This window comes from Hippopotamus amphibius, chromosome 6, assembly GCF_030028045.1.
Source record: "Hippopotamus amphibius kiboko isolate mHipAmp2 chromosome 6, mHipAmp2.hap2, whole genome shotgun sequence".
In the NCBI taxonomy this organism is placed as follows: domain Eukaryota; kingdom Metazoa; phylum Chordata; class Mammalia; order Artiodactyla; family Hippopotamidae; genus Hippopotamus; species Hippopotamus amphibius.
In genome coordinates, this window is record NC_080191.1 from 131,601,874 (window position 1) to 131,619,115 (window position 17,242).

The 17,242-nt window shown below is 38.7% G+C and overlaps 1 protein-coding gene across 1 annotated transcript; it reads right to left on the reverse strand.

Annotated features, from left to right (window-relative positions):
- Positions 1 to 16,279: 16,279 nt before the first annotated feature.
- Positions 16,280 to 16,969, reverse strand: LOC130855699 (cytochrome b5 type B-like). The gene has a single exon (XM_057739625.1). It carries the CDS (start codon positions 16,920 to 16,922, stop codon positions 16,482 to 16,484), a length of 441 nt encoding a protein of 146 aa, XP_057595608.1. The 5' UTR covers positions 16,923 to 16,969; the 3' UTR covers positions 16,280 to 16,481.
- Positions 16,970 to 17,242: the final 273 nt, after the last annotated feature.

Genomic DNA, 17,242 nt, shown 5'->3' on the forward strand with positions numbered 1-17,242 from the left:
TAAGGTAGGCGCTATTATATTTCCATTTAATAGAGAATAAAGCTAAACTTAATAACCAAAAACATAGAGTTGGTAAGAGAAGAAAGCAGAATTTTAACACCAATGTCTTACTATAAGCCTATGCTTATAATTGCTTGTTATTTATTACGTAGGGAAGTTACGTGTATCGACCTCATATTTAGTAGCACTTATTTCGCAGAATGGAATGCATGTTATTTATTCCTCACCATAGTGCTACCTAAGATGAGCATTTAATAACTCTATTGTACAGATGGGCAATGTGTGTTCCAGAAATCTGAATTCTCCTCTCATACTAGGTATATAACCTTGGGAAACACAGGTAACCCCCTTCATGATTCTCTGAACAATGATTTAGTCTCCACCCATAAAACTGAAACTATCTAGGGTGGGGGGGGTTGGGGTGGGATGAACTGGGAGATTGGGATTGCCATATATACATTACTAATAAGAAAAAAAAATCAAATTGTATACTTTAAATCGATGCAGTTCATTGTATGTCAATTGTATCTCAATAAAAGTTCTAAAAAAATAAAAAAACAAATAAATAAATTGGACTCAAAAAACAAACAAACAAAAAACCCAAACCTGAAACTATCTAAGAGATTCCCCAGCAGTGACTGCCATTGCACATAACACTCTTCTCCATAATCCCAGCCTCTATGTTTTGCGCAGACTCTCTGCTGGGAAGGAAACGTAATTGACAGTTATATCTTTCCCCCTACCCCAGGGTCAGATCCTGATTTTGGTAAAGCCCTTCCAAAGCCCACCCTCTTAACCCATAGGCTCTGGAGAATATACACATGGATCCTTCCTCTAAAAAGTTTTCAGATGCTTGGTGAAGATCATTTCCAAGTTGACCTCCAGGTTTATTTTTGGTTTGATGCTTGATTGTCTATAGAAGCACAGTTGCTCTCACCGAGGCAGTTTCTATTTGAAGTGGATGTTGGCAGTAACATCTCATTAAGGAAGTATCCTTCTGTGAGGACTTCATGTAGCCCCAGCTGAAGAAACAAAATGAAGGAATTGGATGAGGAAATTCGCAAAGCTCCACATCCCTAAAGGCACAGTTGTAGAAGGGTCTGTTAAGACAAGACAGAATCACAAGAGATTTATTCATGCTCCATAGCTTTGCTTTCTTCTTCTGCTTCTGTGAGTCAGAAGACATGATTTAGCAGAGCCAGGAACAGGGAACTTAAAGTTCACCTCGCTCTGCTGAGAGAAAGTCTCCCTATGGTGTGGAAAGCAGGATGAGGTGAAGAGGAAAAGCCAACAGAAACATTCATAATTGATCTAAATGTCTGGCTGTGTGGGATTCTAGGAATATTTCTGGGCGTGTTTGAAGATGCAAGAGAGGATGAAAGAGGAAAGAAAGAAGTTGAAAATGGAATAAAAGGCAGACGAAAAATGAAATTATGACAAAAAGCCTTAGAAATTACAGGGAGTATGAAGAGCCTAAGAGATGTCAAAGTTGGTTACATGAGGGTTGTGTTTTCCTCTTAGGAAGGAAGGAATAAAGTGAGTAAAGTTATAAATGGAGTCCATGATTCCACTAGCAATATACTTACAAATATGGAAAAGTAATGCTTATGAATCTGGGGCTGAGAAGGTGGAGAAAGCAGGACAAACTGTGTCCTTATTGTTTAAGTAATGTTACTGAGGCATTGCTGCCACCTGGTGGCCAACACCAACTTTCATTCTAGCTGCTTCCTGTTTCAGGGTGAGGGTTCCAGTACTTTTTTAAAAAAGATGTGAAAAAATAAAGTCACTGCTATTGCTTACCCTCCCACCCCAGCTTGTGTTCTCTTCCAAGGTTTCTCCACTTGTAGGAGCCTCTCCTTATAGATGAGAGCAGAAAATCACTTCTTAAGGGTTGTATTTTGCACTTTTAGTTATGTATCATAGTATTGCCTGTTTAGACGGATCAGCTTCATGGATTGAATTAATTTTTTAATTTGCATATTTGACTGGCCTCCTATATGAACAGTTAAGTGCTTGATTTTTCTTGTAAGACTTTCAATAACTACTCGGCAACATTTCACTTTTTTACCTCACAGCATGATTTGATGAGATGTTTTCTTACAACTCCTCTGTACTAAAAGGGTCAGTCAACTGACTCTACAGTCCCAAACTCTGAAGAAAGTGTACGTTGAGAGGGATGGAAAGAGGATATAAAGAAAAAGAGTAAAAGAGAACTTCTTGCAGCTTAGATCTTTGTTGGTTTGACCTCGAAGCCCTGGAATTTGATACCACCAAAAATTTACAGAACTACTGATTATAAGGAATTGTCTCCTTAGGTTTTTTCACCATTGTTAATCATATTGCAGAAAATCTGCCTTCCCAGCATTATTGGATAAAATCACCATGTTTAGGGAAATAACCTCAAAATTACCAACCCTACACTTTTGCCTTAAAGCAATAGGAGGCAGATATACTGACCTAGACTTAAACTAATGTAGTCACAGGTTTTGAATTCACACTCAAGTGTTTTCCACTATGATAACTGGCTCATCCAGTTAATTCATAATGACGGCACGGCGTCTGCTTCCTGAACTCTGACAATCTAACACAATCACTGCATAAGCAAATGTAAAATAGATATGAGTTTTTAATGTAACCCCCTAATTTTTTCTGTCAGAAATGTTCTCATTTCTTTTTATAATTTTAATAGGTCTATTTAAAGTGTTCTGCATGGGTCCCCTCTCCCCCTTAATAAATGGAAAAAGTGTGTAATTGTCAAGAAGAAGGAAAAGTGTAGATGTATAGGATTAGGCTCCCGTCAGCATATTCCTGATTGAAATGGTTTCTACCAGTAACATCATATTGCTGATTTCCAGATACAAGTGTCTTTCATTAGCAATTCAAGTACAAGAGGACCCCTGCAAGGCGCAATAATATGAATGCATTTGGGGAAGACAGGATTTTCACATAGAAGAAAAGTAGTGTTGAATCAGACACAAAAAGTCTATTTTACGCTTCTCTTTTCTCGCCTTATCTAGTGTAAGGAAGGCCTGCAAATCAGTTAGCCATATATCACCTTCACAAATTGTTTTTTATGTCTACTATGATTTACTTAATCATTTTCTTTAAATTCACTCTTTTATCTAACCATTTTCTAGGCAATATAGTGTATGAAATGACAATTTTGGTGCTAATTTTTATAATTCTTATTAAAATTAGCATATAAACATTAAAATGAGAATGAAAAGCTACCACTTAAAAGCCAAAACCTGGATGTTGCAGGAAAAAAAATTAAAATAGTAGTTTTCCACAACATGCTAGGTATCACTCTCTTTCTCTTTCTCTCTCTCCCTCTCTCCCTTTCTATCGCTCACTCACTTTCTCTCTCTCATGTACACACACATAATGCTAATCTACCTCTGCAAATATATTTCTCTAAAAATTTAGGAAGAAAATAATTGAAAGAAGGGGGAATGTGAAAAAGGTAATACTTTAAAGAGCTCAAAGCACCTTCCATTTCTGGCCATAATGTAATAACAAGAGCGAGACTCAACCTTTTGCACAGAAAACTAGATGAAATACACAAAATAACTATTTTTAGACTTTACACAAGAGGTAATCCAGGATTGTGATCCTCAAGAGAAGGGAAAATTTGACATGAGCCTTACAACTTACCTAGGTCCCTGCCTCAAGGTAATTTCTGTACATTGGCCATATGAAGGGGAAATCCAAACAGAGTTTAATGGTCTTAGGGAGTTGAGGAGACAGAAATGGAAGTTCAGCAAGGCTGAGGTGATTGAAAGCTGCAGGGCAGAGTTACAGAAAACATAGAGCTATGAAAAAACAAAAGAAAACAGTTCCAGATATCTGTATTGAAATCAATTTGTGTTTTGGTTGAGTAGAAATCAGTGCATGTGAGAATAAAATTCTAGGATGTCAGGCAAAGAGCAATCTGGGAGTTGTAAGTATAATAATTCCTAGAGCTCACAAAAAGTCAGAGTGTTCTCTGAGCACCAACTAGTCAGTGTGAAGAGTCCTCAGTAATCATTCAGGGCCACTCAGTGGAGACCCCAAAGGGTCATGAATTAGTAGCAGAGCTAAATTATCTCTGGGGGGAAAGCTGCTCAAAACTTTCCCTAACAACTCTTAAAAGCAATACTCAAAGTGATTAAACTGATCTGCAACTTAACTGTCTGCCAAAATACTCTTTAAAAAAGACAAGAAAATCCAAACATTCAACAATGTAGGACTCACGATGCCCAACATTCCATCAAAACTAATTGGACATGACAAGTAAGAAAATGTGACCCATAATTATAAAAAAAATATTTAAAAGAGAACTCAAGCATAATGAGAAGAGAAGTTGAAAATATTAAAAATCGACCCCTGGCAACTTCACACACATATTTTACTTCGATCCCTACACTGATCAATTAAGGCATAGCACAGTTTTATTTAACCCCATCTTATAGATGAGAAAACAAAGTCATAGATATAGTAAATGAATTGCCCAAAGGTCAAAGCCCCAATAATTTTTTTTAGTCAAACTAAAACATAAGTCTTCTGAATCCTTAATATTCTTATGTAGATCATGGCAGTAATCTCAGTTAAAGGAGGCTGCTGTGGATGTTAATGGACCGTGATAAAGTTTCCTAGATCAGTCACAGGGCAACAATATTAAGGAAAACTGTGCGAGTGTATGTGCACATCTGTGTGTGTGTGTGTGTGGTGTGTACTTGTGTGTACATGCATTTGTGGCTGTGCTGTGTAGATTATATAATCTGACACAATAATTACTCTTATTATCGTAAAGTGCATTTTAGAATTCTGTGCTCAAACCTCAGCATTGTTACCATTATAAAGACTACTTCTGATGGAAATAGGACTAACTCTTCCCCAATTCCAAAGGCAGGGCTCCAAAACATCACTCTGAACACAGTATTGGAGAAAAACAAGCAGGACATTAGATTTACAACTAAGAGCCACTTTTTTGTGTGTCAAGATCAATATAACTCAGGAAAGTTTAAAAATTGAACTATTTTTGTTACTGAAGATTTCTAAAAAATCAACAATGTGTCTTGAAAATTTCCATATAGTTCTTCTTGGCAAAAGAGGGCTGACTAGAAGATGTGTTAAGGGCTTCTAATGCTTCGAAGTAGATAACTACTCTTGGTCAATGTCTGTTAACACCTTTGAGTGTTAGATCCTATGAAAGGGATGCAAACTTTAGATGCAAACTTTCTTTTTGGGCTGTACTCTAAAATACCTATGATTTTACTATCATTTTATGTTACATTTGGAGGAGTATTAAAAATTAAAATTTTTATGCTGCACTCTATACAGTTTAAGAGCTTACTATTCATTGTTGACTTACATTATATTTAGAGACAGGTGTGCTAGGGCTAATATAAGACCTCAGTAATTTGAACACTGTGTTTCCTAATAGTGTACTCTAAAATACATATGTGTATCTAATTATCTGCAATTTATAAAGTAGTATATGAATAAGATTACACATATATGCATATATATCCATATATACATTTGTGTGTGTGCGCGCTTGCACACACAGGTAATAGGTTCAAGAAACACTACATGCAATATTCTTTCTTGAAGATTCACAGTGCTTATCACCATATTAAAGTTTATGCAAAATTGTACCGTAAATTTTCATGCACTGGTGAAGTTCTCAGACCTTGCAATCTGATTTTGAAAAATAACTATTAATATCTTGCAGAGTTACTATTCCCCAGAATCTAGTTTGAAAAATGCTATTGAAGATGCTTGCTTCAAAGATTTGGTACTAAGACTGCCTGGGGGCAAACCCAAATTTATAGCTTATTAATCACTTAATCCTGTGTGGCTCAGTTTCCTTATACATAAAGGATATTAAAAGTATTTATCACATAGATTTGTGTGAGAGTTTAAATTATAAACTTCATTCCAATGAGTATTTAGCACAGAGTAAATAGTAAATATTAGCTATATTGGCTAAGATTTGATAAAATGATAAAATTGTGAGAAAAACTTTCTTGTTAAAAACACTGGGTGATTGGTGCAAGCAAACCTTGAGACAACTCAGAGTGAAAGGATACATCATGTTCAACATTCAAAAGAAGGGATGTGGGTAATTTTCATTCACTTGACTCCCTTTACATCCAAAGTGAAATCACAACATGTCCCAATGTGGTGGCTCTCTCTGTTTCAAAAGGAAAGATACAAATAGAATTATTTACAAAACAAAAATAGACCCACAGACATAAAATCAAACTTATGGTTACCAAAGGGAAAAGGGTAATGGAGGGATAAATTAGGAGTTTGGGATTAAGAGATACACACTACTGTATACAAAACAGATAAGCAAAAAGCATCTACTGTATAGCACAGGGAACTATACTCAGTATTTTGTAATAACCGATAAGGGAAAAGAATCTGAAAAAAATATATATATTCATATGAATGTATGAATCACTGTGCTGTATACCTGAAACTAACATGACATTGTAAATCAACTATACTTCAATTAAAAAAAAAAAACACAACAGAACCTGGTCAACTGTCAGGCCAGATGATGCAGACAAGGAGAGAGATGGAGTCAAGCAATGGATAAGGTGGCTTTCTGGGTACCAAGCCATCAGGAATCCCCCAGACTCTATGTGCAAACATCTGCGGGCAGGGCTTGCATCACCAAATTCAACAAAATGCGACCATCATTAGCACTCAATAAACTTACTGAATCCTAAAATCTTACTAGAATGTCTACATTTTGAAAGTCTACTAATATATAATAAAGCCACATTTAACCAAGAAAAAAAAAAAAGAGGATTTCTACTAGTCTTTTGAGACAAGAAGAAATTTCTCTGTTAAATAGAACCAAAAATCTATCACTCTAACTGGAAATAATAACTGACACCCAAAGCAGTAACCAAATAGAATGTTATAGTTTGAAATGTCTGCTTCATTTAAACTTAGGTAAGTTGTTCTCAAAATATCCATTTTTTAATCTTAAAACACTGCATTATGTTTCTCTCAAAATTAATCCTACCATAAAAAGTGGAGGGTGAATCTAATGGTAGAGGATGCCTTTCACTCGACTCTTTTAACTTTACTTGACATTGGTAATATCCATGAAATAATCACTTGAACATTTTTTAAAATTGGTGTATAATTGCTTCACAATGTTGTGTTAGTTTCTGTTGTACAATGAAGTGAATTGGTTATCTGTATACATATATACCCTCCCCCTTGGACCTCCCTCCCACTCTCCCCTTCCCCAACTTGAACATTTGAAGCCACAACTTAGGAACTGGCACTGATTCACATAGAGGGAAAGTCTGATATTCCTCTTTCAAAAATAGAAAACCAAACATTTCAGAGAAGTTTGCTGCATTCTTATCTAATAACAGCCCTGAAACATGGACAATAGAGTTCCACTTGCCAGAAAACCTTTCCATTGAAATTATTCCCTAGGAATCAGGTTGTCTTAAAGGCAGACAATTCTAAGTTTGCACTGAATTCCCCAACTTTCAAGCTGTGTGAATATGAGCAAGTTATTTAGATACTCAGTGACTTGTCTTACCCGTAAAAGGGAATTTTGCCACCTACAGTATGACATTGTAGAGGTGAAAAATCAATGGGATCAAACATGTAAAGCATCCTGTAGACAGCCTAGCAAAGTGTAGGTATCATCCCTTTCTACCCATCAGCTAGCAGCATGAAATGAAATATTTGTAAACTGAAGCACATTATAAAACATTCTTTTACGAAACAGAAATAGACCCATAGACATAGAAAACAAACTTATGGCTACCAAAGGGGAAAGCAAGAGAGGGATAAATTAGGAGTTTGGAATTCACATATACATGCTACTATATATACAATAGATAACCAACAAGGACCTACCATATAGCACAGGGAACTATACTCAATATTTTGTAATGACCTATAAGGGAAAAGAATCTGAAAAAAAATATATGTATATATATGTACAAAACTGAGTCAATGTGCTGTACACCTGAAACTAACACAACATTGTAAATCAACTATACTCAAAGAAAAACAAATATATTCTTTAAAAATCATTTTATGGCATCTTTTTCATTCTTTGTTATCATATAAATAAGATGGAAAAGAATATCCCCGTATCTTTGCTCACCATTCCCCAAATCAGTGCACTCCCCTTCTGTCTGGCTGGCTCAAATATTAACACTTCTTCCTTTGGAAGTTTTCTCCACTTCTGGATGCGTTGATCGTTTCATTCTCTGGATCCTGTGGGATTTATTTCTACTAATGATTGGACTTAGCCTGTACTTGTTGTCATTGATCTTTTTGTGTCCATGCAATCCTGGCTGAAAAAAAATATGTTTACAAAGATCATTTTTTAGCAATTGTCTGTATCTCAGAACTCAAACGGCCACTGAAACCATCTTAAATGGAACTATGCTTTCTGGAAGCTAGGGCACAAATTTTATGCAAACTGTGATATAAAATACCATGCAAATCTCTCTGTAATCTAGGATCACTGTATGTTTTTGTGAATACCTACTCATTCTGGTTTATAGACCACTGGGGATATCATGGAATCAGGCTGCAACCTCTTTCTATACCCTTGTGTGAAGACTGATAGGCTATCCGTAATGTGATGGCTTTAAAACAACCATAATCTACAACAAGAAATGCATTTTACTTTTCAGACTAGTACACACACACACACACATACACACCTATGCATGCACATAACTGGAAACAAAAACTTCACAACATAATACTTTCTCTCATAAACTCTGACAGATTCTATTGCAATTCTACTCTATTCCATTTGATATTTTGATGCTGGTTATGGAACACAAAATTAATTTCACCTATTCCCAGAGAATTAGAGAGTTTAAAAGCACATGAAATACTGAAATGGAGCCAGACCCTATGGTCCTTGCCCCCCGTGCCCTCAGCTTGTCTTTTGTCTGTGGAAAAACTTTAGCCAAACAATAAGTTTAATCAGAGAAGTGAGAAAATGCAAAAGTCAAGGAAAACAGTCCAACAAGACTAAATAATAACAGTTTAGTCATTAAGCATTGTCAAGGACCTTTAGTTCCTCTTCATGGTCTACAACTCTCAGAGCCATGTCCTGTGAGCTGTCTTGTAGCTATTGAACCCCCCACCAGGTGGAAGAAGTTAACTACATGATGACCGCACTGTAGCCATGACGTAAGCTGCCACAATTCTGAGAACTGGCCTCAGGGAAATGGGAACAAACCAACCCTGGAAATGAAGATTAACTGTACTTGAAACAATCAAGATGACACTGGTCAGATCACCGCATGACCAATTTCAAGCTGACTGTCAGAGCTGACTGTGCTGTTTCTCCATGTAGCCGCCCCTCTTCACCTATAAAAGCTCTTGGCCACCGGTTATCAATGACTGGGGGGGGGGGGGTGATTTGGCCTTTGGACAGGAGTCCATCCTCGCCCCCAGCTGCCAGCATCCAAAATAAAGCAAACTTTGCTTTCCACCAACCTTGCCTCTTTACTGGCGTTCGAGCAGCGAGCAGCCAGACTCTACTTTCAGTTATCATATCACATCATTCTCCCCTTCCCCCACAAATTTTTGTATTCTTGCTGTATAAAATCTTCCACATGGTAGAATGGTATTGGGCTTCCTAGTAAAATGCCTAAATCAGGTTGCAGAAACAAAAATCAGGTAACTAAGGAGAGGGTTCTTTCAATGAGAAATGCTAGGCACCGAGGCCACATTCTTGTTCTGCCTTCTCATTTGATTCCTGGTTAGCACCATGATGGCCACCAGACCTCTCCCGCCCACACTATGCCAATCATAAATTTGTTTTTACAATGAATGGTCACTTCATAAACACGATGCATGAAAGATACACTTCCTGCGCTGTTCTCCACAGACAGCTGGGTAGGAAAAGTCTGATTCTTTATACAAAGTCTCCTTGTTGTCAGTACATATGGTCTGTAGTTTCCAGACAGGGTGTCACCCCAGAAGTTGGCAACAAGGTAGGGGAAAATGTCAGCTTTTACTACTGATGGTAAATGAAATTCACTGCTCAGAGCGGTCGAGCCCCCCGCTGCGTGCGTATGTGGGCTTTCTGGTGATGGGGCAATATCTTCCCAGTTTCAAGGGAGCAAATGTAACTTTAATGTAAGAAAAAACTAGCTGCAAAGCAAAAGGCAGTAGAGAAAAATAAAGACTGAAAAAGTATTACTGCCTTGAACAGAGCTCCGGGCTCAGTATAAGTAGCTCGATGACTTCCAGCTCTGCTTTTTTCAGGGCAGCTGGGAAGAACGGCCTACACCTTAGTCTGATAACATTTCCCATTAAAATAATCTAATTCTCTTTGTTCTGACTTTAGCCTTCTGATAGAACGACTTTCAGTGTCGATGGTTTCTAATAGACATTCCTGGTGGAAAGAGAGTACAGTGAACATTCCAACTCCTTGGCAGTTCTTTATCAGTATAACTTAATGCAATAGAATCTTGGCTTCTAAATGAAGGCCACAGATGTTTAAAGAGGGTAAGAAACTTTAAGAGCATTTCAATTCCTTTCTTTTATAGATATGGAAATGAAGAACCAGAGGGTGATGTGACTTTCCAAAGCTGCAGATTATAAGTTTATCTGTGTTAAGATAGTCTCCCCACACCAGATTACTCAAGAGTAAATGGAAGAATTCACAATTTTCCAGCATTTATTGTTTCAGTTTCATGGCGGTTGTGGGGCGGGGGATGCCATTTCTGGACATGCAAATCTGAGACTTTGCCCCATCAAAACACCATCAAAGGATATGCAGTAGTCACATTTTGAGTGACCAGGATTTTGTTCTGAGGTCAGAGAAATCTGAGTCTAAACCCAGTTATGTGACATTAGGAAGTTTGTATGATTTACCTAAACTTCAATTTTCTTATCTTTAAAATGGGCGTATTAATAGTACGTTAATCATACCTAACCTAGATGGTTAGTGTAGTGTTATAGCAAATGCACAACAGATACTCAATAGATGCTAGGTATTATTAAAATATTATTTCAATCTCTCATGTCTGAACTCCCTAAAATGTAAGTCAGAGACTCGACTTCTATTTTTATTTTGGAGTCTAGGTTTTGAACCTGGGTAGGACTAATTTGTCTACTGTACCAATTGTCAAAATGTGGCCTCCAATCACCTGGGAACTTGTTAGAAATGCACATTCACAGGTTCAATCCCCAAACACCTGAATCAGACACTCTGGGGATGGAGTCCAGAAACCTGTGTCTTGAGCTCTGTAAGGGATTCTGCTGCATACTAATTTGAGAGGCACTGGCTTCCTAGATTCCGGTAGGGTGGAAGTAAAGATGGGTAAAGGGTGGTGGGCTCAGATCAAGGAATCCCATTTGAAGGCAACGTCTCATCCAAGAAGACTGGACAGGCATCAAAAACCAGTTGAGAGGCAAAATATCAGTTACAAGGTGGGGGAGAAAGTGGCACGCAAAGAGAAATAAATGCCTTATGTCAGGATACAGTCCATCTCTAGGGCACCTCAACACAGAATGAAGATAGATGGGGAAGGAAATGTTTTAGGCTCTGAGCCCATCAACTGCACTGACATACCTTAAATCTACTAATTCTGTTAAAACCTAACTTACCTTAAACAGAGTCTACCAGAACAGCTATTTTGGGTAAATCATAGATCCTGTCACTGAAGGTTTTAGAGAGAGGATTTTTATGATTTAAAAATCAAATCTTTAGTAATTTCCTGCTATATTCTCATGATTTCAACAAATATTCTTAGAAAAGGACTTTGAATCTCTCAGCTCAGTAACAGGGGCAGAAATACTGTAGTTTGGCCTGATTCAGCCCCTGTTTATTGGCCAAAGATACAGCAACTACAACAATTAGCAGTGGCTTAGTACCTCAAAGATTCTCACAGGGACATAACAAAAATCCTCAAAGGTACATGAAATAATTTACCCTGACCGTATCCACTAGGACGGGGATCAATCTCATTACTCTGTGGACAGCAGACGTTTGTTATGTTTATAGTTTGTACATATGTGCACATGACATATGCTATGAATTACAGGAAATAGCCCATCTCTGTTTTAGTGAAGTTCCCCTGTTTAGGAACATAAACTTGACAACCTCTTTGTAGATGGAACAGAGTTCCAACTCTTTTATCCAAAGGCTCAAGTCCTGGCCGTGCAGCTGTCTCTCCCGTTTCTTTCCAGCATAGTCTCTGGATCTAGGCCCCTGAGACTCCATACATTTCCCATGGCTCCCCATCCCATTTCAAAGTTTGACTTTTGTAGTTTTTTTCATATAGAGCATTTTCTACCCCCACCAAGCTATGTCCTTGATTTCCTTCAGTTCATTCACTCATCCCATCAACAAATATTCACTGTGTGCATAATTAGTATCAGACACGTGTAAGTGACAGAGGACTGAAGACGTCGTGTTGCTGCCCTTGTCTTGGCTCACAGCCTAGTGACGGGAGTCAGACAAGGTGACGGCTATTTCCAAAATGGTGTGATAAGTGTAAATAAACTATGCTCCTAGAGGACAGCCATCACAGACATCATTCACAACTCTTAGCGCACCTGTGCTCCCCACAGAGCTAGAACGTAGATTGCGGTAACATGGAGTTGAACTGTTACTTGAGAATGGTAATATCCTATCTGAATTCGTCCTTTGTTTGGGAGGAATAGCAAAGAAAGTGGACTATGTAAGGAACGGATATCTTTTCTGAGAAATTTTGCAATTACATGAACTAAATACAAAGGGCACAGAAAAAGAATGAGAAAGCGTTTGTGGGCTGACTCAGGAGAACCTCAAATAGGAGGTTCGCGGCCAGAAACAGGAATTCCCAGAAGGCATGGCAGAGGACAGTCAAGTCAGGCTTTCTGGTTTGCAGTCCCTGGCAGTTGACACAACCACTGCTGCCCCATGCCCCATTCCCTTGAGAAAAACCTACTCCTGACTTCACCCTGCCTTATCCCATGACAAAGGATCTTTGATCTCCCAATTGCTTCTATCATTGCTGAAAATACTTAGTGTCTCTCAGCACAAATGCAGCTTAATGTTTTGTGGCTTTATTGGCCACCCTGTTATCTAGATGGTAAGAAAATATATTTTGCACCATTGTTATTGCTATGTTAGAGGTTCTTACTTTCTATGACCATGAAAATGAGTACTGAGATTCCCGGCGCTTAAAAATCAACGACCCAAAGCACATATAATCGAAAAGGAAAGAAATTCTCTCTTGCATGCCCTTTGTCAAGGGATCAGATTTATCTTCCTGTGAATCTTCAGATAAAATAATTATTCAAGGGCATGCTGTGAGGCTATGCTTGAGTCTGATATATTTACTGATAGAATATACAAAGTAGTCAAGGATAATGATGGTGGCATTCAGACTATGGATTGTGCTAATGTAGATTGTTTAGGTCACGTGAAATTTTGTGGACTTTGAAATTTTTATTTGGCAGACAATCGGCAAAGCTGTGTGTGTGTATAAAAACTGGAGTTTTGAGAAGAACTGGACAGTGGTTTTCAGCAAAAGTGAAGATGTCGCTTCACTCAGGAAGTGCTGCCCTTGTAAAAAAGCAAAGTAGGTGAGGATCTGTGTGATGTGGTTGGAAGATGAGGCAACCCACATCTCTGGGATTTTCTTCTGCGAACAGCATGTGCCTTAAATTCCACTGTTGGAGATGGAACTCTCAATTTGAATATCTCTGCTGAGAGGGCATAGTCAGCTGGCCAGAGTCAATTTAAGCATAATTTGTTACTGGCCATCTACAGTTTCTATGGACGGAAAAATCCACTATTGAACCATTGTAGGGAAAGAAGAAAAGACATTAATTACATGCTTTCTGTGTATAAACCACCCTACATTTATCTCCCTTAATCGTTACCAAAAATATAAATTGTACAGGGTTGCAGGGCTTGTGGCCACTAGCCTATAGAATGCTTCTGTGCAAGTGGGAAGAGACTCTTTGAAATCTGGAAAGATAATGTCATAAGGCATATGGCTTAGTGAGGGGAGTGTGGGCTGGCTTTTAGCGTCAACTCACACTTTTGTCCAGTACACAAGCTTTACCGCTGTTCATGATGCTCTAGAAGTAGGTATTATCACAATGAGAAAATGGAGGCTTGGGGGCTAAGTACCCTTCCTAAGGGCAGGTAGTAAGACTGGGCCAATCAGGCTTTGAACTTTGGCCTATTAGATTTCAAACTTGGAATTTGTTTTTTCATCTCTAAAGTTGGAATAAAATTATATTTATCTTATAGGATTGTCATGGGAGGTTTAAAGAAGATTTACATATAGTATTTCACATAGTACCTAGTACACTATATTGTATTAAACTATACTACCTTCTGTAGATATTGAGAGTGACAAGGGTTAACAGCCAGTTCTGGAACCTTTCCTCTAGTTTTGGAAACATCTCAAGATTTGATCCTTGGTCAATCCTCCCTGCAAGATTAACTCAAGGACTTGCTCAAGAGTTTATCCATACTATATCCAAGATAAATGAGAATCCATACAATGACTATGTTCTGAATCAAGCACTTATATTACTTCATCACTGAGATGGTGTGATGACTGGTCTGAGGTGATGAGAATCAGGCTACTCAACTGCACCTGAATGAGGGATAAAGGTCATAGTTCACTACGGAGGAAAGGTAAAGGAACCATTCAACTGTCATCTTCCCTGAGTTGAAGTGGTCCTTTTGTATTCAGTCTGCCTCTCATGACCATACATATTCCCCAAATGTAAAATGACTGGGTCGTCAGATGCTATGACTGGGAATCACGAGACCTCCCGTGTACTGTTGCTGTGCATGCTTTGTTGTTTCCTGTCTTGTCTTAAAGTCAAATATACTTAGGGCTGAGTGAAACTCACTTTGTCTTTAGGGTTTGATTGTCATCTGAACCCAAGACTACAGTTTCTAGTAAAGCAATGTAAGTGTTGCATTAGATTACTGGGCAGAGTAGAGGTCAAAAGGCAGGAATCAAAAGAGAACAACTCTGAGGAGAGAGATAGATCCTCAGATAAACTAAGAAATGCCCCAGTTTCAAGAAAATGGATCCATACAAGTGAGTGGGAATCCTAACAAGGAAGCCCTTGGTGCCCTCTGCTTTGCTGTAAGCAAATGACATTTGCCCAGCAGCTCCTTTAAGAGGGCCACATACCTGGATCGCAGTTGCCAACTTTAGTCTTTGTAATGTAGTGTGTTTTAGAGCAGGGTAGAGATATAAAGCAATATTTATTATCTGCTTACTCTGTGCCTGAAATTGTCTTTGATGTAATCTCTTAAAGTTATCAAAAAACCAAAACCAGAGAAGTGGTATTTTTTTACATTTTATAGGTAAGGGCACTGAAGCTCAATGGCAATAAGGGAATTGCTCAAAGGAGGTCAGAGGAAGTGGTGGAGTTAATATTGAAGCCTAGGTTGACTGATGCTAAAGTTCTTGCTCTTCCTACTCTACCACGCTACTTCCAAAATATTAATAAAACATTTTCGCTGGTGATATGCTTTATCCAAAAATCTATATCCATTTATAAATGACGTTTATTGAGTGCTTACTATGTGCTAGGCATTCTGCTTTTAAAAACATTGTCTCATTTTCTCCTCATGACACATCTGGCAGGTAGACCCCACTATTTCTTTTCACAGATGAGGAAATCGACTGAAAGAAATTGATTAAACTGCCCCAAATGACACACATGAAGTCACACAGCTGCACAGTGTTGGAGTCACATGTGAAAGCATCTAGAACTCCTGCTGCAATTGGACTATAAATTCCTCTAAGGCAGGAACCAGATCATGATACGTGAAAATCCTCTTAGGATGTTTAAGATAGTGGGCATCGATGAAGGTCATTGAAAAAACTGTGACAGAACATGGTTTTCCCAGGGAGATAGAGTCTGAAAATCTGACTAGTCCATTAGTTATAAGAGAAAAAGACTGAAAACAATTCAAATGCTCATCAGTAGAGGACGGATTGAATAAACTAGGTATGACAAATAGTGGACTACCCTTCCAAGCTTAAGGAAATTAGGAATATTTCTCTCTATTTTTTTTTTAAATAATAATATTTACTTAAAAGAAAAAGGAGGAAAGAAAAGCTTCAAAACCAGAGAGTGATGCCCTGTTAAGTATGTTCAAAGTACCGGAGAGCAGGCAATTTTACCAAAGGGCAATGTCCCTAGGACATGCGGACTATAATTATAAAAGTAAGTTCTGTTACACGAAGGTGCTTGTGGGAAAGAGTAAAGAGAGGAAACAAAGGCAAGGACACAGAACGTGAGCAGGTGCTTGGAGAGTAAGGCTCTGAGAAATGACTTGGACACTGGTCCCGGGGCTGAGGTGGATGTCTGGCCAACAGTCTGGGCTCCGAGGGGGAAGAATACGATTGGCAGGATTCGAGAAGAGGGCACCGCTGCATCCTCCAAACAAGTCTCTAGTTCTCAATCCCAGGAGGATATGCCTTCCAGACTTCAACAAGGTCTCCTCAGGAGGACTTGCTCTCCGCCATGTAGTAACGATACAGGAAACCTAAGAGAATAGCGCCTACGATGGGGAAGATCCAATAGGACCAGTAGCTTTTGCATGTACTGTTTTTCGGAGGGTCCTTGCTACCGCTTCCAGGTTTAAGGTCATTCGGATGCACATCACCAATATAGTACTGCTTGAGCATTTCTCTGGCGTCAGAGGAGTGGCCTACATCTTCAAAGCTTTCAGTTGAATCTCCACCAGCTTGTTCCATCAGAACCTCTTCTCCGCCAGGATGCTCGTTAAGGAAGCGGGTGACATCGTAGACTCGCCCGTGGATCACCAGCCATATCTCCTTCGGAGAGTTGCGCTTCGCCACCTCCTCCAATCGGTAATAGGTGACTGAGGTCTCGACCCCTTCCCCCTTCCCATCGCCGCCGCTTGCTTCCGCAGTCGCCATTGGGCCTGAGGCACCTCTTCCCCAGCGCTCTCCGGGTTTCCGCGGCCGACTTCCTGGAGGCAGACCTCGCGCTCAGTTCTCTTCTCTATATTTTTATGTAGCTATTGCTAAAATATATTGTTAGTTGAAAAATTAAAAAAAAATAGCAAGCAAATTGTACAGGGGTGTGGATATTATTTTACATTTTGTGCAATGAATGTGTATATGTATATGATTTTATATATATTTAAACTAAAACAATAAATATGTTACCCATGAGGGAGGAAGAAAACAGGGTAGGGGCAGGGATGGAAACTAGACTTCTCTAAAACTGAGTATGC